Below are 24,801 nucleotides of genomic sequence, written 5' to 3'. Positions count from 1 at the left end.
TTTCATGATCCAAAATGCACGACTCTCCATGAGGTGCGTCAAAGCATGGTTGGGCACAGTTTACAGACCGAATGTGCACTCTCTAAACAAACCTCTCTCCATACCTTTCGGAGTCAAAGACTCTCTACTGTGGTGGACAGTTCACTCCAACCTCTGCTCTGGAGTCCCCTTTCTCCAGGAGGCTCCATCCCTCATCCAGGGGCTATGGTTTTCAACCGAAACCTCCCTGCACATAAATGTCCTAGAAGTTCGAGCCATACGCAATGCGTGCCATCACTTCCTCCCACTAATCAGGAATCACATAATGACAGACAACATTGCCTGCATGTTCTATGTAAACAGGCAGGGAGGAGCTCACTCCCACTCGCTTTGCACAGAGGCTATGAAGCTCTGGAATTGGTGCCTTGCGAACAACATCTGGATATCAGCTCCCTATCTTCCCGGAATGACGAACACCACAGCGGACGAATTAAGCAGACACTTTCCCTGGGATCACGAATGGGATATAGACGAGAGAACCATTCACAACATATTCCGCACTTGGTCACCCAACCATAGACCTTTTTGCAACTGCGAAAAACACAATGTCCCGACTTTTGCTCCAGAGCGGGACTGGGCAAACATTCCCTGGGAGACGCATTCATGATCCCATGGCACCAGAACGTACTCTATGCTTTCCCCCCGATACCGATTCTCAACAGGGTCCTGATAAAAATACGAACGGACCGTGCCACGGTGATCCTGATTGCCCTGTCGTGGCCCAGACAACTGTGGTTGTCGATTCGACCACCAGTTTCGTTGCCTCTCATCCCGAACCTCCTATCACAGCAACACAGCCACTTTCTCCACCCCAACCTGTCCATGCTTCACCTCAAAGCCTGGTTCCTACATGGTTCTCCCAAAACGAACTAGATTGCTCTGAACAAGTTCAAAGAGTGCTCCTACATAGCAGAACACAATCTACTCGCACCATCTATCTACAAAAGTGGAAATGATTCACACATTGGTGTTCAGCTAAACAACTTTGTCCCACGTCGGTATCTCTCCCGCTCATACTTGACTACCTATTGGACCTTAAGCAATCCAGCCTTTCTTTCGGCTCCATCAGAGTCCATTTAGCTGCTATTACAACCTTTCATGACAAAATTGATGATACCGCTGTTTTTGCTCATCCGATCACCAAGCATTTCCTTAAGAGACTCCAAGCCCTATACCCAGACATTAAACCGCCTACCACTCCGTGGGACCTTCATTTAGTACTATCCTGCCTAACTCAACAACCATTTGAGCCCCTAGCCACTTGCTCCCTCTTACACCTTTTGATGAAAACAGCATTTTTAGTGGCAATTACCTCTGCCAGTTGGGCAGGAGAAATAGCAGCTCTTATGGCAGACCCACCATATACGCTGTTTTTCAAGGACAAGGTTACCCTTAGATTACACCCCAAATTTCTTCCAAAGATGCATTCCTCATTCCACATTAATGAGCCGATACACCTACCAACCTTCTTTCCGAAACCATATGCAAACTCGTTCGAAGCCACAATGCATACATTAGATGTACGCAGGACCTTGTCCTTCTATTTGGATAGAACCAAACCCTTTAGAAATTCTTCTAGACTTTGGAGACAAAGGGACTCCTATTTCTACCCAGAGACTTTCAAACTGGATTTCTCAGTGCATCCGATTGTGCTATCAGATGAAGAAGGTTACACCCCCAGCCAGCATCAGAACTCACTCCACTATATCTCTGGCTGCCTCAGTGGCTTTCTTACGCAAAGTTCCCCTGGCTGACATCTGTAAAGCAGCCACTTGGTCCTCTGAACACACATTTGTTAAACACTATGCCCTTACTCAAGGCCCTCTCTCTGATACACGATTGGGCAGAGCTGTACTATCTACTGCATTCCTATCAGATCCAAAGTCCCTACCTCCTTGAGATACACTGCTTTTAAGTCACCTGGAGTGGAGCACCCACAGGGACATCTCTCTCTCGAAGAGGTTATTCACCCTGTGCAGTAACTGACATGCTTCGCGATGAGTGTCCCTGTGGGTGCTCCACTACCCACCCTCCTCCCCTCTACTTCGGAGTATTATGCAGAGAGACAAATTCTCATTTAAGGGCCACTGGCCAGGGTAGGACCACCTACCCCACACCTGCTTCTCCAGATGTGGTCCCAGCAATATCAAGAGGTTTTCACAAAGATGAGGGGAAGCAATGGCCTTCATGTAGTGACTAAGGTTGGAATTTTCAAAGGAGATTAGATACTTAACTCCCACAGAAATCAGTGGGATTTGTGTACCTAACCCCCTTATACCCTTTAAAAATCTCAGTCTAAGCTTTTAGTATTTCTTTGCTCTGAACAAATTCGCATTCAGCATCACTCAATGGCAAAATATGCTCAACCTTAGGACTTTGCATTTTATCTTTCTTTTCTTTCCATATCCTCCTTTCTGTGTCTCTTCTCTCCTCCCCGCCCCCTTCTTCCATCTGCATTTTCCTCCCTGCAGCAACTCTCAGTTCATACTCCCTTCCCCATTGCATCTGCTGCGATGATCTGGCAATGAAATATTTAATGCTGATGCTTGAAGCGTTAACATTAACATCCCAATGAGAGTAATTGGGGCAGGGCTGTTCACATTTGTCAGTCCATGAGTATGTGGTTTTCCACTGTTCTGTCTCCTGACTTACACCAGCATATGACAGAGAAGAATCAAAATCTGTTGCTTCAGTCTCTACAGATTCATGAAGGTAACATTACTTTGGATTACTTAGCTTGGAAAGATACCCTTGAAATTGGTATCATGAAAGCTAGAATCTACTTGGCCTTGTAAATTAAATCTTAGGATCTAGAGAATCCAGATATGCCATGAGGGCTAAAGAAATGCATCAAGTAGGCCAGAAGATTAATACTGCAGCCATAATAGGTTGCTTTTTTCTTGTCTCCCATCTGCTAGTATGATATGTTAATATCCCCTTTTCTGACCTGGAATGTGTGGTCTCTGAAAAATCAAATTAACATGTAAGAAATTAGTTATCTACACTGCCAAATTCACACTCCATAGCACTTGTACCCGTAATACTATTGTTACTAATGTAACATAGCAAAAATCATTAGACCAATCCTTTAAAAATGGGTGCCCAAAGGTATTCTTCTAAGTTGATGGGAGCTGCTATCTTCTTGGAGCATTTGACAATTAGGCAGTTTTATTTAGGGGCCGAAGTATGAACTTGGAAGTCTAACTGTAGGCATCCATTTTGGAAAATCTAGGCCTATATTTAATAGGCTTCCACTGTCTAACCGTGGGGAAATTCCCCTCTGCTCTCCTGACTTCTGTCCAAGCCCTTCCTGCAGACCTCCTAAGATGCTCACTTCCTGTGGACCTTATCTTTTATTCCATTTGTTTTAAAAAGCTGGAAAGATGCATAGATTCACAGTGGAAATCTGTTGATAATAACTTGGTTTTCTGCACTGACTAAATCTGAGTTAATGGTAAAAGTAGCTTTTAATAATTCAGTTTTACAGCATTCTTGAGACTTCTAGTGATTATAAAAATTTACTAATTTCCCTGAAGTACTTGATGTGAAGTTGCACCATGTTGGTATATATAGTGTTACGGTCAATAATATTTATGTTAAGACAGAAACACACCAAACAGTGTATTTGAGCATACACAAAATCCTAACTAACACACAACCTAAAAAGTAAGGAAATGAAAAGTTCAGACAACAGTGTGGGCCTTCTACTCTGCTACACGGATGCACAACCACCATATGTCAGGGAACATCATAACTTTAATTCTTCCCTAAGGGAGATGCCAGCATTCCAGCACCACCACAAGCAGACAAGATTTCTCTCTCTGTTTCCTTTGTCAAAGATCTCAATAGAAATGCCTGAAGAGTAGCAAAAGTGGTTCCCTATCTGGCAACCGCCCATTTGGGTGTAGGAAACATTACTGGGGACATAAGTGGGGGCAGATGACAAAATACAGCACTGTGCCTCCCCATAACTGTTCAGAAAGGCTCCCACGTACCTTGTCAGAGAATGATTGCAGCCAACCCATACCATGTTCTCTGTTTAGCTGTTGCATGGAAGGAGTCACTTATAATGAATACTAATATATATTCTTTTTAATTAACATGTTGAGCTAGCACTAAATACAAACTTCTAACTTTCTGCAGTCTGGCTTTTAGGCAGGGGGTCTGAAAAACTGAGACTCAAAATGAGACCTTTAAGGTCAATTTTTAATTGTTTAGAACTCAAACTAACAGATTTACTTGAAAATGCTAAACTCTGAGATTGTACTGTAAATTTGGGGCAGACACACATTTTCCATACAAAACTCAGAGGTTGAACTCTTGCAGTAAGTGCAAAATGGAGTCCAACCTAGGGTGACCAGATGTCCCGATTTCGGGGTCTTTTTCTTATGAAGGCTCCTATTACCCCCTCCACCCCCTGTCCCATTTTTTCACACTTGCTGTCTGGTCACCCTAGCCCAACCTCAACTTCCATATTGAGCAGTTTGCTGTACTTGCCGTTTTCAGCCATCGTGAATACCTTTGTCCACATATTTTGTTAGCTTTACCTTAACAATAAACTATTTGTGCCAAGTCTTTGAAAATATTTTTATTTTGAAATAGATTACTGTTAACATATCCATTCCAGTTTTTCCTCCCGTAAAAAGCTTTAATCTTGGGTCATACAAAATTAAAGATGCAGATGCATTTCATAATAGTTTACTTTATTTCTTCCCTTTAAAGGTTGCTAAACTGGATGACTCAAAGGGAATTGCATATATTTACTTGTTTACTCCCAAGAACTTCCCAGACCCCGATCGGAGCATCAATCGGCAGATCACTAATGCAGACTTGTGGAAGCATCAGAAAGATGTCTTCTTGAGTGTTGCACCCAGTGGTGCTAGTCCTATGAAAGGGAAAAGTGATACTATCCTTGCTCCAGAATTAATTGGCCTAGGCCTCAAGAAAAGCCTCATGGGGTCAATCAAACCTGCTCCAGAACCCAGCAGTGTGGTGCCTACTCTTGACATGCCACCTCTTCTACCGTTACCGAAACCCGGTGAGCACATGGATGTCTACATTTCAGTGGCCTGCCACCCTGGTCACTTTGTCGTCCAGCCTTGGCAAGAGATCCACAACCTAGAAGTCCTCATGGAAGAAATGATTCTGTACTACAGCATGGCAGAGGAGAGACCCATTGCCATTAAGAAGAACAATCTGTATGCTGCTAAAGTGGAAAATAAGTAAGTAGATGCTTTCATAAAAGATACGTATTATCTTGAGGCAGACTGTTGTCTACGGTGATACTTGTAGGGTCCAAATGCCCAGCACTAGCACTAGAGATATGCACAGAGAAATCTTAATTGGTGCTCAATCCTCTCAGAGTTAGATTAATGTGAATTGTGCATTTCTCGGTAATGTTTGGCCTCATTCCAGTTGACAAGGAAAGTGTCCACGTTTCGGATTGTCAGTAATCTGGGACCAAGGGGGGGTGAATGAGGTTGTAGACTCTACTTGCCTCCAGGTCACAATTAGAACTCAATGATTGAAACACTGCTTCTATTCCTGCTGTACCTGATGTGACGCTCTCAGTTTAGCCACAGGTCTTTCAGTCAAGCACGTTTTTGCCAGCAGTAAATTTACGTGCAAATTGTTTGCCCCTTGGTTGCTAGTTATTTATCACTGTGAGTATAAGATTTTTTTCGTCACAACTGTTTCCGTCAAATGGCTATTTTAATTTAGCTATACCATACAAAAATCTCTGTTTAAAGTAGTAGTGTTGCACACAATTACAATCTGAGCATTTAAAAGGCAGGTAAAAGTTAGAACAATTCATACAGATTCTACTATTGTTCCAAAACATGTTGGGGAGTCTTCAAAAATCATCTTGTACATGTGCCTAGAGCTCTCGTGATGGGTTCATTTTCATTCATCTAAATCATCAGTCAGAAATCTTTCTGCCTTGTTGTTTCATCCATGTCCTTCCCCTTCCACTGGCTCCCCCTTTTCAATCTCATACTTGTTTTTCCCTTTTAGGGCCCTTCGTGACTTACCTGTATCCTAGCTATTAGGCACTTTAAAACTTTTTACTTAAGTCCCATTGACATTCATTGAAACTTAGCCAGTCACTTTTTGAAAAAATGTGAAAACCTTTAAGTACTTCTAAAAATGTTACCCATCATTTCCTGTATGACATAAAGCAGTCAGTGCCCATCCGTGCTGCTCAAACAGTTTAGCTGTTGTTGTACATGAGGATTCTTCCACACTGTCTCCTTTGCATTCCTGTGCTGCCCCAGGGAGAGGGCAGGTCAGTGACCCTGGGCACCCTGGGAGAGCTGATTAGCTAGCTGTGGGTGGTTTTTTGCTCTGCCACTCAGTGGGGATCACCAAAAACATTCTCCACCCTGGCCAGCAAAACGGCCTGAAACTCCTGCCCATGGAGCTCCTTGTAAATGTCTGCAAAGCCTCTGTTTCGTCATTCAAATCACTCCTTAAAATTCACCTCTGCCATGATACCACTATAACATTTTGATACTGGCTAGGTAATGTGTGTACTTGTTTCCTAGAACTGATCAAAATTTTTCAGATTTTCCTCTTTGAAAAATGGGTTTTTCTACATTTTTCAATAGAAAATTGTAAAACAAACTATTTTTCAAATTTATTTTTCAATTTTTGGATTTGGTTTTTTTCTATTCTTTCTCCATATTTTTTTTTTTTTTAAATTCCAAACCAAAAAAGAAAGGGGTAGACAGTGTTCATTTCTTTCCTCCCTAAACACCCGCTTTACCACGTTTTTCTATTGTTCTCTCTTCCCTCTTTTTCCAGTGAGGGAGGGAGTAAAGGGAGGAGGGGGACTCCAGAAATTATAAAACAATTCTTATTTCATGTTTGCCGTTTCGTTTGTAGCTGTGTTAGTCCCAGAGTATTAGAGAGGGAGGGTGGGTGAGGTAATATCTTTTACTGGATCAACTTCTGTTGGTGAAAGATACAAGACTTTTTGAACCACACAGAGCTCTTACACAGCTCAGACCTGAAGAAGGACCAATAAAAGATCATCTTCTTTGTGTGCTTGCTCATGTCAATGCCATGAGATTTTTGCCTTAGCGGTATCTGTAGGGTCAGCTTTAGTGCCCTCTTGAGTGCAATGCCCGTGCGTCAGTATATTAGGTGCCACTGGCCCTACACCCTCTCAGTTCCTTCTTACCACCCGTGGTGGTTAGTCGGAGCACCTTTCCCTTGCCTCGCAAAGGCTAGAGGTTCTTCTACTTCAGTCTTCGAGCCTTAAGGCCTTGTAAATAGTTTTACAGTAGTTTGTTAGTAAATAGTTAAGTAATGTAGTTAGTCCCTGCGGGGCATGCTCCAGTCTCCTGGTTTTAAGCCCTGCTCTGACTGTAACAGGCCTATGCATAATAGTGACCCCCATATCAGCTGCTTCAAATGCTTGGGGGAATCACATGTGAAGGAGAAGTGTCGCATCTGTAAGAACTTTCATCCCCGAACTCAGAAAGCGTGAGACATCCGTTTGAGGGCTCTCTCCCGGAGGCTGCTCTGTGCCTGGCATTGGAACCTTCCCGGCCAGACGCTGGCCCGAGCACCTCGGCCTCGGTGCACAGCGCATCCCCTGACACTGGTGCCGAAGAAGAGTGACTCCCTAGCAACGGGCAAGAAGGGCTGACAGCCCACACCGGAGCTACATGGGGAGCCCTCCCCCCGATGGGGCCCCCTAGTTCCCCGAGGGATCTGCCAAAGACTCCAGGGAGCAGTAAGGGACCCAGATTGGTGGCAGTGCCGATGCTTTCCCAGGCTCTCCTTGTGCCCAGAGAGCAGAGGCCTCTACTAGCGTCGCTGGCACTGCATGTGTTGCAGGTCACCACAAAGGTTCCCAGTGAGGGCAAACCAGCTGTAAAGACCCCCTAGAGGGCGGGCAAATGACTTCGGTCTCCGGAGATAAGATTGCGCTCTCCGTCTCCACGCCCCAGGTCTCGGTCTTCTCTGGGGCATCCTAAATTGCCGGCACAGTGCTCACGGTCTCTGCCCTTCCGACGCAGGTCATCTAGAGGAAGGCACTGGTCACCATATTGCCGGCACCGATCATCGTCCCACTGGCGGTCTCCTCAGTGCGGATCCCTGTCTCCCAGGCAGTGGGAGTGGTCTCTATTGCGGTACCAATCCCCCTCAGCCCTGGCACCAATCCTCCTTGAGGCACCGGTCTCCCACAGCAACAGTTAGCCATGAGACACAAGCTTTGACAGCCTTTCTGTGGTCACTGGAAGGTATTTCCTCCGGTTCAGGAAGGGAATTCAGCCCTTTACCCTGTGACAGCACTGGTGCGATTGGGCACCTGAGGCTGCGTCGACCTCCACGATGCTGTCATGGCAGCAAGGCCAGTAGCCGGTGCAATGGCCCTACTGGAGCACAAGGGGCATGTCTCTGATGCCGATGCCTCAGTCAGTCTATTCCTCAGCCACCGCCTCAGAGCAGCAACCAGCAGCATCAAGTTCGGTGAACGTGGCGCACTCGGAGGCTGGGGTAGAGGAGCAAGCGCCCACCCCGAAACCCTCTTCCCCCATGGGTGATGATCCCTCGGGGGACCCCCAGTGACCCAGTCATCGTCCTTCTCCTGGGTTGAGGCAGTGGTAGGCCCCTCCTGCGCCAGCCCGCCGGACGATTTCAAAGAACATCAGGCTCTGCTTCATAGGGTGGCTACGAACTTGGGCTTGGAAGTAGAGGAGATGCTCTTGGTCTCTACCTCCGTCCGTGTTGTGCTACCAGTACATGATGGGGTCCTAAAAGTAGCAAAAGCCCTTTGGCAAACTTTCTTCCATTCCTCCCACTTCCAAGAGGAAAAAGTATTTTGTTCCGGCCAAAGGGTTCAAATGGGCTCGCTGGTCATCTCATCAGCCAATGAGAATGACAGTCGGGCAAACCAGTTTGACCCCCTAGAATAAAGAGGCCAAGAGGCTGAATCTTTTTGGGAGAAAGATTATTTGATGGCCAGCCTTCAGTTCTGAGTGGCCAACCACCAGGCTCTCTTGGGGAGGTACAACTTCTTCTTATGGGACTCCGTCCATAAGTTCAAGGACTCACTGCCCCAGGAATTCAGGGCCCTGGTGGAGGAGGGTATGATGGCTGCAAGGCGCTCCCTCCAAATGGTGTGGGACCTGGCCAATTCAGCAGCTAGCATGGTCGTGTCAATGGCGGTCATGAGACGCAGCTCCTGGTTTTGGACTGCTGGCCTCTCTCGGGAAATGCAGGACTCGATCCAGGACCTTCCCTTTGATAGTAATGGTCTCTTCGCAGAGCAGACTGACACGAGGCTGCATGGACTGAAGGACACTCGGGCCACCCTTCGCTCACTGGGTCTGCATATGCTGCAGTTGGTGAGGAAGCAGTTCCAGCCACCCCTGCTGCCAAAGCCTTGGCAGCCTTGACAGGGGCCTGCAAGGAGAAGGGATAGACACGAGTCTTAGTCATCGCTGCCCTTCCTCCTCCCGTTCCCCTGCACAACCTGGCCCATTCCCTCATGGGAACCAGAAGCACTTGTTTTGAGGGTGCGCTCGAGAGCAACACCCCAGTCAACTCCCCGGATCCACCTCATTCTTTCCTCAACCGCCTTCATCCCTACCATTCGACCTGGTCGTAGGTCACCTCAGACCATTGGATGCTAGAGCTTGTATCTCGGGGCTACACCCTTCAAGTCTCAGCTGCCCCCTCTTCCCACCCCCATTCCCTGTCCCTCTTGAGGGACCCTCCTCATGAGCAACTCCTCGTTCAAGAGGTTCAGAACCTCATGCAGCTGGGGGCAGTGGAGGAAGTCCCCTGGGACATGAGGGGAAAATGGTTCCACTCCCGTTATTTCCTGATCTTGAAAGTGAAAGGGGGTCTAAGACTCATTCTGGACCTGCAGCACCTCAATAAGTCTCTCAAAAAGTTGAAGTTGCACATGGTCTCCCTGGCCTCCATCATCCCCTCCCTGGATCTGGGAGATTAGTATGCCGCTCTTGATCTGAAGGACTCTTATTCCATATCTCCATCTTCCAAGGTCACAGACAATTCCTCTGTTTTGTGGTTTTAGGGCGCCATTTCTAGTTCACTGCGCTGCCATTTGGTCTCTTGTCTGCCCCGAGTGTGTTTAAAAAATGTATGGCATCAGTGGCCGCTTACCTCAAGCATCGAGGGGTTCAGATCTTCCCATATCTCGATGATTGGCTCATCAAGGGCAGATCTCGGGAACAGGTGCAACAGAGCCTCGATCTGGTTTGTTCCACCTGCCACAACCTGGGCCTGTTGATAAATGAAAATAAATCAACCTTAAGGCCGGTGCAATGAATAGAGTTCATTGGGGCTGTTCTTGACTCCACACAAGCCCAGAGCCTTCCTTCCAGAGGCGCGATTCCAGGCCATGTTGGACCTGATCTCCCATGTGAAAAACTGCCCGCTCACCACTGCTCACACCTGCCTGCGGTTGTTGGGCCACATGGCTGCATGTACATACATAGTCCAGCATGCCTGCCTCCATCTCCGGCCACTGCAGGCGTGGTTAGCATTGGTCTACATCCCCAACAGACACGATCTAGAGTGGGTGGTCAGGATGCCGGTTCACATCTGATCGTTCCTGGATTGATGATTGAGCTCCGAATCGGTGTTGGAGGGAGTTCCCTTCCCCATTGCTGACCCTGGTTTCCAATGCCTTGGACCTGGGCTGGGGAGTCTGGCTGGGCAAACACAGTACACAAGACCATCAGGGACCTTAGAGCGGTTCGCCTGGCCTGCTAGGCTTTCCTGCCCCACCTGAAGGGCAAGGTGGTGCGGTCATGACAGACAGTACCGCAGCCATGTATTACATCAACAGGCGGGGTAGAGCCAGGTCGTCAGCCATTTGCCAAGAAGCTCTCTGCCTTTTGGAGCTTCTTTGTGCAGCATACAGTCCATCTGGTGGCCGTGCATCTCCCCGGGGCAAAGAGCATGGTAGCAGATCACCTCCGCAGGACCTTCTCTTCTCGCCACGAGTGGTTGCTCCACCTGGAAGCGGTCAGTGTGATAATCCGGAGGTGGGGGACTTCCTAACTAAACCTGTTCTACTCATAACAGGGATTGGACGCCTTTCTGCTCCCTTGGTCGGGAGCTCTAATGTATGCCTTCCCACCAGTGCCGCCAATCCCAAGGTCCTTATGAAGATCAAACAGGACAAGGCAAAGGTGATCCTGATGGTTCCAGAGTAGCCTCAGCAGCACTGGTTCGGCATGCTGATGGACCTTTTGGTAGCTGCCCCCTGCAGCTGCCTCTGGCCGGACCTGCTGTCCCAGAACCACAGCAGTCTTCTGCATCCGAACCTGGTAGCATTGCATTTGACAGTGTGGCTTCTGCATGGCTGAATGCAGAAGAACGGGAATGTTCAGCCTGGGTCCATCAGGTCTTGTTGGGTAGCAGAAAGCCCTCCACCAGAGCAACCTACCTCCAAATAGAAGAGGTTCATGGGCTGAGCCTTGGACCAGGGTATACGGGCTGAGCAGCCCTCGCTGCAGGCAATCCTGGACTGTCTTCTGCACTTCAGGCTCCAGGGATTGTCCTTGTCATCAATCAAAGTCCACTTGGCTGCTATTTTGGCCTTCCACCCTTGGCTCCAGGGCAAATCAGTCTTCACTCATGACATGAAAGTCCAATGTTTGAAAGGCCTGAAGCATCTACCATACGTCAGGGATCCCATCCCTCCCTGGGACCTGAATCTCGTGCTCTTGCAGTTCATGGGTCCTCCCTTCGAGCCTCTAGCTTCCTGCTCCATCCTCCTCCCTTGGAAAGTTTCTTTACTGGTCGCAATAACATCCACCCGTAGGGTCTCTGAGATCAAGGCACCCATGTCAGAGCCGCCCTATATGGTGGTCTACAAGGACAAGGTCAACATGCAGCCGCATCCAGCGTTCCTGCCCAAGGTAGTTTCACAGTTTCAAGCCGGCCACGACATATATTTACCTGTCTTCTTTCTGAAGCCTCATAAATCAGAAGAGGAGCACAGATTGCATGCCCTGGATGTCAGAAGGACGCTTGCTTTCTACATTGACAGGGTCAAGCCGTTTGGTAAGTCACCACAGTTGTTCATTGCGGAGGCAGACAGGATGAGGTCACCCAGTGTCTGCGCAGAGGATTTCATCCTGGATCACAGCCTGCATCCATTATTGCTATGACCTGGCAAAGGTGCCTCCACCCGCGACTGTGACTGCCCACTCGACTAGGGCACAGGCTTTATCGGCAGCCTTCCTGGCCCAGGTGCTAATTCAGGATATCTGCCAGGCCACTACCTGATCGTCTGTCCACATGCTTACGTCTCATTATGCGCTCACCCAGCAAGCCCGAGATGATGATGCTGGCTTTGGCAGAGCAGTGCTGCAAGCCGCGAGACTGAACCCCGACCCTGCCACCAGAGATACTACTTGTGAGTCACCTAGAATGGAATAGACATGAGCAAGCACTCGAATTAAAAACGGTTACCCACCTTTCGTAACCGTTGTTCTTAGAGATGTTGCTCGTGTCCATTCCGTTACCCACCCTCCTGCCCCTCTATCAGAGTTGACAGCAAAAGGAACTGAGAGGGCGTAGGGCTGGCGGTGCCTAATATACCGACGCATGGGCGTGGCACTCAGGAGGGTGCTACACCGGACCCTACAGATACCACTAAGGCAAAAATCTCCACTGTCTGCGCACGTGGGCGCGTGCACACCTAGAATGGAATGGACATGAGCAACACATCTTGAAGAACAACAGTTACGAAAGGTAGGTAACTATTTTTACCTCACCCACCTTCTCTTGAATTCTTATTTCAAGTTTTTGTCCGTCTCAGACAAACATTTTCAGTTTTTTATTCAGTTCTATCATTTTCCATTCTTCTAGTTAAAATATTTTGTGTTTGCATTCAGTTTGTGTGAATCATACTCTAAATCTACCCTTTGTTTTCTTTTTTCACTCTTTTTTAAATACTATTTAGGTGGCACAGGGTGTTAATAAAAGGAATTCTGACAAATGGGTTGGTATCAGTATATGAGTTGGACTATGGTAAACATGAGCTTGTCAGCATCAGAAAAGTACAGCCTCTAGTGGACATGTTCAAAAAACTACCATTTCAAGCTATAACAGCTCAGCTTGCAGGTAGGTCACAAGTATTTTTAGTTTTGTTGGATAAAAATTTCTAAACAATAGAAGGGCATCAAGTGGGTAAGAATATTGGCGTATAAAGCTATAAGGATAGTGCCATAGTCTACACTTCAATTTTATAGTAAGCATTTTGCAAATTTACAAAATAGTGAATAGAATAGAGTTGTTTTTATTCTACCCTTCATCTTTGTACAAGACAGGTTAGTAACTGTTTTATTACCACTGTTGGTGTGTGTTTTGTTTTTGTTTTTTTTTCTCTCTAATGGGAGAGAATTTGTATTAACCACATATTACAAAACTGAAAGGCACCTTAATTTAACTTTCTCAGCAGCCACATTCCAAGCAATATGAAATGTGGGGCAGATGAAATAGTCCTGTAAGTGACTTCTAGAAGGGGGAGTGGGAGAAGGGAAATAAAATGCCGTTTGTAGTGGGAAGGCCATGTTTGTATATTTTCTATTAACTGCAAAGTTTGTTCTCTCGTTGTCTCATAAACATCTTTTTAAAATCTGAGCGGGGGAGGAGGGTAGACTCTGGATTTGTGGAGGGCCAACAATCGTTTTTTGTTCCCTGCCTAAATGGAGTTTATTTAGGTGAATTTTAATTTTCTCTTTTTATTCTGGTTGCTGATTTCTGGCGTCTAGAGTACTCAGTAATATTGCTATTTTCTCAGAAACTATCCAACCCATTCTTCTCCACCAATTTAGAAGTACAGAACTTCTTCAGGGAAGCACAACTAATGCATGAGTGGAAATAAACAACATTTGCTTGCCTAAAAGTGAATGTGTTGCTTTTTCCTTTCCATCTTTTTCTTTCCATTTCCAACTCCTTTTCAACCCTCACCACTTTCTCGCTGTTTGCTTCATTACAGTTGTTTCTTTCTCCTCCACTTTGTTTGAAAAGTGGTGGCCCAGACTTTCAGCTGTGCCTAGTATGTATTGGGTGTCCAATCGTAGAGCTGGTTCTCCACTGGTCTGCTCTCTCACGTAGCTTAGGGTGGCCTTGAGACTGCTCTAAACTACTCCAGCCGGCTATGCTGCCAAGGGGCTGAGGTGCCCATAGGGTTATTGTTGGCATGCAGCTGCACTCTGGCCATCCCCCTGCTCTGGGGTTGTATATGATCCAATTGAACATATCCCTACGGTATCCAAGGTTTCTTCTGGCATTGAGGAATTTATTAGGTAGATAGATACGCCTGCTCTGTGCTGCCAAAGCAGGAGCTAACTATCTAGGTCAGTATTTCCTTTCCTCCCATTCTTCAACAGTTGCTCTTTTCTCTGTTATGCTCTCTCATGTCATACTGTCTCTTTGCTCTGTGTTCTGTTCTGTCCCTTTTGCATCCCACATTACCCTCTTGTTTCCATGCACCATTACTCTCCTCTGTTCCTGTCTTCTACCCCAAATATTTCATGTATCTTCTGTCAGTGGAACAAGGCACTCGCTACAAGAGTGGGAGATGGGTTCCCTTTCCTTTGTCCTCCATCTTACTCCTCCTGTCCCTCAGAGAGCGGCGATTATGGCTGTTAATATGGGCAGTGCAGCACACCTCTTCTTACTGGCTCTTTTTGATCAATTACATGCTGAGCTGGCTTTCCTTACAACCAGAGATTGTACTGGCAGCTCAGCACAGGAGCTAACTCAGCTGCAGGGAGACAACTGTTGGCCTGGAGGGAGCTCACAGTAGCCTTGTTGTTTGCTGGGCATCTGCCTAGGTTGGGGTGAGGGACCACATCCATGCAGTGGTTTGCGGTCCCCTCAAAACGTATGCAAACCATGATCTTTGCAACCCGTGGCAGGTCCAGGTCATGTCATGGTCTATGAATTACTTGAGACTTACGGGTCAGTCACTACAAACTTCTAGTAATAGTAGCTCATTTAAATTTTGAAGTCGCTGTTAGGCTACAAACTTTCAAAATGCAAGCTGGGATGAGCTTAGGTAGTTAAAGGTCTCCAAACTTATTGAGTATGAGGAATGTCATACTAGGCTTCCTGGGCCACAAAGTGTAGCCCTGGTGACCTGCTGAGATTTCATAAAAAATAAGCTAATAGTGAGGTAATGTGCTGAACTCATCAACGGCTGTGAAAGGGGTTAGGGACAGTCAGCAGGTAACCAGTCTACACTAACAGTTTTAGGGTGGCTGCTTCCCCATCTTCTCATCACCTGAAAGCTAGGTGCATTGTGCTGAATGCTACTGAATGCATCGTTGCTGAATACTACTGCTCATCTCCTCCACACTATGGAGCCACTTTGGGGTTCAGACAAGTGGCAGACATCTTATTAGATGGTGTGGTTTTAGGGGTGGAAATAAACTTATATTCAGAACATGTTTACAATTTTGCAAATACTAAAATACAAGGCTGCTATAAGATATGCCCCTTCCACGAGCTGGAGGGTCAATGAATCCAGAAGAAGGGGCCAGTGAGCAAAGTGCCTTACTAGGAATGTTCTTAAATGTGTGTAAAATGTTCAATAATCACATTATCCAGACCACTGCTTGCAGTTATTCAGAGTCAGTGCACTTGCCTTTCTCTTCCAGAAATGTGGATGATCACAGGTGAAAATAATGTATACTTTTCTTAGACCTCATTTCTGCATGCTACTAAGTTCTTTTTCAAGTGCTTGCACATGTCCATTCCAATGTAGGTGTGTGTGCGCGCCCCAAGTACAGTTGCTGGAATTTTTTCCTTTCATGGTATCCATTGGGTTGGCTCCAGGCCCTCCAGGTGCCGCTCAGTCATAGCACTGGGTATAAGGGGCCCCGCTGAGCCCGCCTTCCTTCAGTTCCTTCTTACGGCCTGTGATGGCTGCTACCTCATTGCTCAGGCAATCTCACCTAGTGGTTTTCTTCTCCTTTTTTGTGTCTATAGTTCTTGTAGTTTTCGTTAGTTTGATAGTAGCACTAGTAGTTTTAGTAGTTAGTGTGTTTTGAATGCCTCCACACTTAGTGGCAAGGCTTGTCCATTCCCCTGTGCTGGGGCATGCCTTGGTCACCAGGCTCCTGCGGCAGATGGATGCCATTGAGCGACCCGCACTCGAGCTGTGTTAAGTGCTTTGGGGAAGCTTGCAGAAAGGACCGTTGCCACATCTGCAGGGACTTAAAACCCCGCACCCCAAAAGACTAGACAGTGAGATTGAGGGTCCTTCTCATGGAGGCAGTCCTGAGACCAGCATTGGAGCCATGCTCTGACTCGGCACCAAGCACCTCAGCTTCAGGGTGGAGTGTGCCTCTTGCCAGTCAAGAATCCCAGCACAGGTCCTCCTGGCCAGCGCCTAAGAGGCGGCACCGTAAGCACCAGGAGAAGAGTCGTCCCTGGTGCCAAAAGGAAGAGGATCGGGATAGAGTGGCCCGATGTGGGTCTCGCACTCTCCCCAGCAGCACAGCAGCTACCTCTGTCAGCCCTGGCACCCACGCCAGCTCTGCATGCTCTGGAATGGGAAGTACCATCCTCCAGCAGGCAGTGTACCGAGCAATTCATGGTACTGTCCATCCTGGAGGCATTTGCAGCTGCTAGAGACTTGCTCACATTCCTGTGCCAGGGTCCCCAGAGATCCAGGACTCTGCACAGCCAGTTCCGATGAGCAGCAGAGAGCCCTCCCCCAGATTTCACATGGCACCATGAGCACTCTGTGGGGAAAACCCCTCTGATAGCCTCGCACTTCTCCGCGGCACCAGTCACTGACACGGAGAGGGTTGGCTAGCTTCAGCACTGTCACTGGGTCTCATAGATTCAGCCCTGGCTTCCAGCTTTAGCCCTGCAGTGGTACGCGGGCTCTGCCACAGATCCCAGCTTCAGCCCACGGCACCGGCCCCGTGACAGCACTGGGGCTCAGGGCTTCAGCCTCCGGCTGCTCCTTCTCCTCTCTCCTGCAGCACAGGGGCTTGAGGCTTCAGCCTCACAGTGGCACTGGGGCTCAGGGATTTAGTACAGGGCTCAAGGTTGCAGCCCTGCAGCTCCTGTCTGCTGCCCCGCCGGGGCTCGGGGCTTTAGCTCTCTGGCTGTTGCCTGGAGGGAACATTGGGGCACTTGGCTTCAGCCAGGGGCCCCCGCAGATCCCCTGAAAGGGCTCACAACCCCCCGGTTGAGAACCGTTGGCCTATGGGACTGTGGGGACCAACACCCATGCAGTGGCCTTTCTGGAACCTGTCTCGAGGCATTCGAACTCTGTGGCCTCGGAAAAGAGGGTATCTCTGGTACTGCACTAAGAGAAACCAGACCCAGACTCCAGTGCCAAACCTCAAGAGCAGGTTCCGCAGGTCTCGTTCGAGACAGAGGAAGGGGCAGAGGCCCCTCAACCAGATTTAGCCGCCTCCTCTTCCCCAGATGAGATGCTGGCGTCTATCGGTGCATCACCACGCCCAGGTGACCACTACGCTCACCAGGACTTATTAAAGCAGATAGCCTCGAACTTGGTATTCAAGCCAAGGTGGTCAAAGAGGTGACACACAGCCTGTTAGACATCTTGTCAGGGGTAGGTCCCTCAAGAGTGGCTCTACCCCTTAACAAGGCAATCGTGGGTCCGGTTAAGGCGCTTTGGCAGACCCCCGCTTCTCTCCGCCGACGGCTAAACACAGAGTGAAAATACTTGTGCTAGCTAAAGGATATGAATTTCTGTTTCTCTCTCTCTCTCTCCTCCAGGATCCCTTGTGGTGGCAGCCACCATCAGGGTCAAGCACCCAAGGCAAACGACCCCAAAAAGCTGGACTTGTTTGGCAGGAAAGTCTATTCGATGGGTGGGCTATAGTTTTGTATAGCAAACCAGCACGCTTTGCTAGGTCGCTATGATTTTAATATGTGGGAGGTGATGCAAAAATTTAAGGGCATGCTTCCCCAAGACGTCAATAGGAGTTCTCACTCGTTGAAGAAGGGCAGACAGTAGGCAGAGTCTCCCTGCAGGCAGCCTTAGACTCTTCCAATTCTGCAGCCAGATCAGTGGCCACTGCTGTTACCATGTACAGGAGCTCGTGGGTAAACTCCTCGGGGTTTCCTCAAGGAGTGCAGCAAACCCTCCAGGACCTCCCACTCGAAGGGTCCTTGTTCTTTTCAGAGCAAACAGATGCCAAATTGCACAAGCTTAAGGACTCTTAAGGCAACCCTGAAATTTCTGGGTCTGTATACACCAACAGCATCCAGAAGACACTACAGGCCTCAGCAGACTGGATGCTGTTTTGCACGGCCTCCCAGACAGGACCAGTGGAGGATGGAAAAACAAGGGGTTTGGGTTTAGATCCCCCTCCCCCAACCACCTCCTCAGGGCCTATGCATTCTGCCCCTACACATACAGTAACCTTGAAGCACTCGTTTTGACAAGACGCTCAAGGATGACATTTCAATCCCCTCAATTCTGAATCCAGTTACCCTTTGTTTTCCAACCAACTGTCCCTCTTCCTCAGCTCCTGGAAACATATTACCTCAGACCATTGGGTTCTAAACACAATAGAATTAGGTTACACCTGCCAATTTTTGTCCACCGCACCTTTCCACCAATCCTCCCTTGTCTCTCTTCAGGGAGCCTTCTCATGAGCAACTATTGGAACAAGAAGTCCAATCTCTCCTTTGGGTGGGAGCTGTGGAAGAGGTTCTGCACCATCTATGAGGAAAGGGGTTTTATTCCCATTACTTCCTAACCCCAGAAGCTAAAGGGAGGGACCTCAGACCAACTCTAGACATGTGGCAGCTCAAATGCTATCTCAAGAAATTAGTTATGCATGGTCTCCTGGGCTTCCATCATTCCTTCGCTGGATCTAGAGCATTGGCATGCCGCCCTTGACCTAAAAGACACGTACTTCCACATATTGATTTTTCCAAAGCCATAGAAGGTGCCTGAGATTTGTGAACCAGACTCATTAACAATATGTGATTCTGTCATTCAGGCTGTTGGACACCTCACTGGTCTTCACCAAATGTATGGCAGTAGTAGTGGCCTTCCTCAGGAGAAAAGGGAGTTCTCTGTTCATAACGATAGCTGAGAGGATGAAGGGGCTCCCCATCTCCATCCAGAGGATTTCATCTTGCATTACCTCATGTATCCGGGCATGTTATGAACTCACGGGAGTCCCTCTTCCACCTAACCTGATTGCTCACTCCACAAGATCTCCACCCTCTTCGGCTGCTTTCCTAGCTCAAGCCCCTATTCAAGATATCTGCAGGGCAACAACCTGATTCTAGATGCACACGTTCTCAGTGCACTATACCATTACCCAACAGGCCAGAGACTATGCCAACTTCAGCCATGCAGTGTTGCAGTCAGCTTGTACTTGAACTCTGAGCCCACTTCCTGTGCAACTGCTTGTGAGTCACCTACATTGGAATGGACATGTGCAAGCACTCTAAGAAGAAAAGTTACTAAACTTTCTGTAACTGTTGTTCTTCGAGATGTGTTGCACACATCCCTTCCGAAGCCTGCCCGCTGCCCCCTCTGTTGGAGTTGTCGGTAAGAAGAACTGAAGGGGCCTGGGCTTGATGTGGCCCTTATACTGGCACTATGAGCATCCAGCACCCAGGGCACTGCAGTCGACCCGACAGATACCACTAAGGGGAAAAAATTCCAGCAACTGTGCTTGGGGCATGCACACACCTACATTGGAATGGACGTGTGCAACACATCTCGAAGAACAACAGTTACAGAAAGGTTAGCAGCCATTTTTTTCACAATGTGACACAATTGATAATCCTTACATGGGAGGCTAGAACAGCCACTGAAACAAGAAAGGAGGATTTAAATGTTTTTACAGAGCTCTGTTAGGTTCGCTTTCTTTAATAGCACTACTTGGAGTGTCTTCCACTTCCTCACATGTAGAATTACTAAAAATCTCGGGTTTGGGAGTGTGTGTGTGTCACGTAAATCCATCTTTTCTTTAAATGAAATTATTTGCTTTATATTTTTCCTAGGAGTGAAATGCAAACAGTGGTCAGAAGAGGCATCAATAGTGTTTCGAAACCATGTAGAGAAGAAACCTCTGGTGGCGCTGATTCAAGCAGTTAATGAAAGCACAAGCTCTTGGGATCGTAAAATAGTGACCTACTTAGTGGACACTGCACTACCAGATACTGATATATGGATTCATGACTTTATGTCTCGATATTTTGTGGCGCTTTCAAAGGTTAATTAATCACTGCTTCTGAAACTATAGCAACTAATTCAGATTCTTTAGCAATAAAAAATGTAGCAGGCTTTTAAAGAGATTTAACTGTTCTTACATGGCCTTGACTATATGAATGCGATAGGTTTGAAAAGTCTGATGCTTGTGTTCTGTGAAAAGATATTTAACAAGTTTCTGTTTTCTTTTAATTGACTTTCAGAGAACTTGCACTTTGTTTACTAGTGTAGCTTTAGAATATTGGGGTGAAAATACAGATTAAGTAAAATGTTATTTATCAATAAAAATTATTGGTGACTTGTTTTATTTTCTTGCTGGACTCTTTTTTTCATTCTTCTTCTCAAACTTAATGGAGTTTGAGGCTGGTCAAAATTTGAGTTTATTTACAAGCTGTTAATTTCTGCTTCACAGCTATTCCCCTCCTTAACGAACACAAACATCACATCTGAACTGATTCCTCGTTTGTTGATAGTTTCAGAAATATCCTATCCCAGAATGTAAGAATTATACTTGTGTTTGCGTAGAGGTGTCAGAAGCATAACAACCTACATATGTCCTGACAGCTGGCCAGTAGGCCATTGTGAATGCTGCAAACACCTTGCTTTTGCATTTGGGTGAAGAAAATGCATTCCAACAATCTAATTTTTTTTTCCTTCCACTTAAAAACAAAACCCAAAAACCTAGCAGCTTCTTGCAGTCTGCTCAGATGGTCTGTCTGTTCTTTATGGCTAGCACCCCTCTCCCTCGCCTGCTTTTTTCACCCTATTCTTGCCGCCTTCATTGGATTTAGGACACTCAAATTCTCACAAGAATGATTTCCATTAAGTGCACCTTGGTCTCGAGTTAGATCTGTGGGTTTTGGTGTATTCCCAGCTAAGTCCCCCAGTTTTCATGTGTACCACTGACGAGCTTGGGCTGATCCTTCTGACATTTGCTGTGGGGGGGAATTTGCCGTCCCTCTGGGGGGACAGTAAATATAGCCTGGTTCAGATCACTGTAAATGGGGATGTCCTTCCTTTACCCTAGAGGATATTTAAGAGAAATTTCCTCAAAGTCTGTCCTTCACCTCCTGCTACAGGTACATCAGACCCCTCATATCCCCTATGCATGCAAAGGAAGATGTAGCATAAGGCCATCCAGCTCTAGAGAGCTGAAAGGATTCAGAGATACTGTATGTACTTCATCTGCTTGTGGTATCTGATATGCTGAAGGGGAATGATCCACATCTCTAAGTAATTCAATGGCTTATGGTCTAATGCAGTGGTCCCCCAACCTTTTCCGTGGGGCGAGCGCCAGACAACTAGCCGCCGAGAACCATGGCCGCCAGACAAGCGGCCGCCGAAAAGGCCGTGAAGTGTCGCCACCAAAATGCTGCCGTGAAGCAGCATCATGAAGAGGCGTCGCCGTGGAAATTTGGCGGCATTTCGGCAGTAGCGCTTCTTGATGTTGCCGCTTCTCGGCGGCATTTTAGCAGCTGCTTGTCCAGCAGCCAGTAGGCAGGCACACATGGATGCCCCAGCGGGCGCCACGGCACCTGCGGGCACTACGTTGGGGACCCCGGTCTATCGTTTCAAAGTAGAAAGAAATCTGATATGTCATCACTTCACCAGCCTAGACTCACTTACAGCAAACATTAATTGAGCCTCACTGTAAGCTCTAAGATAGCAGCTTGTCCGTGGGTTACCTAGCTAGTCAGTAGCAGAGCTCACTGGTTCTTGCGTCCAATCCCCTGCGCCGACCACTGGACCTTCATCTCTCTGTAAAGTTTCCTGGTTCAACAGTGGTAGCTTGGGCTTTCATTGTGTGGCATTGCCCTTGCCATGGCCAGATATTCAGAGGTCTCCTCCTAGTGCTTGTGGCCTTCCTTCCCCAGTGCTAAGTGGATGAGTGCCTTAGCACTGTCATCTCTGAGCTGTGCCATGAATCTTCCAAATCTCCCTTTGCTGTAGGCATGTTAGACAATCAGCAAAAGAGCCTTTGCCTCAAAATGAATGTTCTGTCCTTCCACATTCCAGCCGATGGGATAGTGTCACTGTATTTACCAAACATAATCTGCACCCACCTATTAGTGACGCTATCCCATCTGCTGTTCACCTGTCTGGCTTGTTCTCTGCTCCAGTTTACACACCAAACTTCTCAATTATGCTGCTTAGTCTTTGCCCCAGATCAAGAAAAGCAGCCAGCCATTACTTTTCCTCATTCACCCTCCCCACCCATCCCTGCCTTACATATTGCTAGGGCCATGAAAAATGTGTCGGGGGCCATGAAATCTGGTCTCCCCTGGTGAAATCTGGTCTTTTGTGCGCTTTTACCCTATGCTATACAGATTTCACAGGGGAGACCAGCATTTCTCAAATTCGGGTCCTGACCCAAAAGGGAGTTGCAGGGGGCTCACAAGGTTACTTGAGGGGAGTGGCATGGTATGATATTGCCACCCTTCTGTGCTGCCTTCAGAGCTGTTGGCCGTGTACCCAGCTGTGAAGGCAGCGTCGCATTAACAGCACAGAAGTAAGGCTGGTAATGCCATGCCATGCCATCCTCCCTTCTGCACGGCTGCTGCCTTCAGAGCTGGGCAGCTGGAGAGTGGCGGCTGCTGGCTGGGAGCCCAGCTCTGCAGGGAGCAGTGCAGAAGTAAGGCTGGTTCTGCCTTCAGAGCTGGGCTCCCAGCCAGCAGCCGCCACTCTCCAGCTGCCCAGCTCTGAAGGCAGCGCCGCTGCCAGGAGCAGCGCAGAAGTAAGGGTAGCAGTACCACCCCCCCCACACACAATAACCTTGTGACCCTCCCACAACTCCTTTTTGGGTCAGGACCCTACAATTGCAACACTGGGAACTTTCAAATTTAAGTAGCTGAAATCATGAAATTTACTATTTTAAAAATCCTATGACTGTGAAATTGACCAAAATGGACTGTGAATTTGGGCCCTATGCATTGCGAAGAGAGCTCTCTAACAACAAAATCAGGACTCTTGTGCGAGGAGGGGTTGCAGGGAGAGAAAACCACAGAGTTATTTCAAAGGTGCACTGATCCTGCCTACTCTGCTGGGGCACCAGGTGAAGTTGGAGTTGTCCAAGGAAAATGGTTGAAATTGGTGAGCTTCATATCAGTCTCCTGGAGCTTGGATGAAAAGTGCAATTATGGCTTGATCAGACAGTGCCAAAGTAGGACCCGTTATTGCATATGGGTGAGCCAAAATATGTAAACGGGGTGTGGAGGGTGGCAAGTCCTTCTTCTTTGAGGACATCTTTTGAAACAAGCCTTGGACCTTCCCATGAGGCCACTTCTGCTGTAGATGGGGTCACCTGGTGTTTCAAGGTAAGCAGTGTGTGTTTATTTTATTATTTATATTATTGTGAAAGTGAGAGAAGTAGCTGGGGGCAGATTTCTTGGTAGACTTGCCCTTAAAAACATAAGAATGGCCCTTCGGGGTTTTCTGACAGTGGCTAATGCCAGGTGCCCCAGAGGGAGTGAATAGAACAGGTAATCAAGTGATACATCCCCTGTCGCCCATTCCCAGCTTCTGGCAAACTGAGGCTAGGGACACTATCCCTGTCCATCCTGGCTAATAGCCACTGATGAACCTATCCTCCATGAATTTATCTAGTTCTTTTTTTGAACGCTGTTATGATCTTGGCCTTCACAACATCCTCTGGCAAAGAGTTCCACAGGTTGACTGTGTGTTGTGTGAAGAAATACTTCCTTTTGTTTGTTTTTAAATCTGCTGCCTATTAATTTCATTTGGTGACCCCTAGCTCTTGTGTTTTGAGAAGGAGTAAACAACACTTCCTTATCTATTTTCTCTAAATCAGTCAAGATTTTATAGACCTCAATCAGATTTCCCCTTAGCCGTCTCTTTTTCCAAGCTCAAAGAGCAAATGTACTAGAACTTTGCTGGTGGGAGCTGGGTCAGGTTAGCATGGGGGTGAGGGTGGGATTTGTTGGTAGATGTATTGTAACTAACAGCATCCCAATGCAGGAGGGCAAGGGACTCGTATCTGGTAGTGTCTCTCTGCTGGCCTGACCAGTTCAGTGTATCCGAACTCACTGTCCTAGCCTGGTGTACAAGGTGTCGTGCTTGTGTGGTGTATGTAGGGAGGACAAATTACAAATGTTGGGAATTCTGTTACCAAAGTGTGTCTGCCAAGCAGGCCTACAGGTCCAGTGCTTGCTCAGGTCAATTCCGTGTTAGGTGTGCACACCCACATGTAGGGCTGCTGGAGATTTTTCCCTTAGTGGTATCCATTGCGCTGGCCCTAGCGCCCCCTGGAGCCCTGCGCTCATGTGCCAGTATAAGGGGTGCCACCGGCCCTGTGCCCTCAGTTCCTTCCCACTGCCTGGGACAGATGCTGGAATAACTTCTCTCTTATGCTCACAAGTGTTCCTAGTAGTTTTTTAATTCTGTTACTCTTGTATTAGGAATTTGAAGTTAGAGTAGATAGTAGTCCCATCGTGGTATGTTGTCCCAGGAACAGCACATGCCCCAGTCCCCAGGTTTCAAACATGTGCCACCTGCCATAAGCCCATGCCAGTGAGTGACCT

At 47.5% G+C, this 24,801-nt stretch overlaps 1 protein-coding gene across 9 annotated transcripts in view; it reads left to right on the top strand.

Moving 5' to 3' along the window:
* TDRD7 (tudor domain containing 7) overlaps window positions 1-20,570 on the top strand; it is a 129,043-nt gene extending 108,473 nt beyond the window's left edge. For 5 of the 9 annotated variants that reach the window (XM_065549917.1, XM_065549920.1, XM_065549918.1 and 2 more), the window contains exons 15-17: window positions 4,762-5,261; window positions 12,998-13,158; window positions 20,056-20,570. In XM_065549917.1, coding sequence (XP_065405989.1) covers window positions 4,762-5,261; window positions 12,998-13,158; window positions 20,056-20,276 — 882 coding nt within the window. In that variant the 3' untranslated portion in view covers window positions 20,277-20,570. The remainder of the gene's footprint in view (window positions 1-4,761; window positions 5,262-12,997; window positions 13,159-20,055) is intronic. The other 4 variants (XM_065549924.1, XM_065549922.1, XM_065549923.1 and 1 more) reach the window with 1 other exon arrangement.
* Window positions 20,571-24,801: the final 4,231 nt, after the last annotated feature.

The sequence above is a fragment of the Chrysemys picta genome, chromosome 6, assembly GCF_011386835.1.
Source record: "Chrysemys picta bellii isolate R12L10 chromosome 6, ASM1138683v2, whole genome shotgun sequence".
Lineage (NCBI taxonomy): Eukaryota > Metazoa > Chordata > Testudines > Emydidae > Chrysemys > Chrysemys picta.
This window is presented reverse-complemented; position numbering and strand designations above follow the sequence as displayed.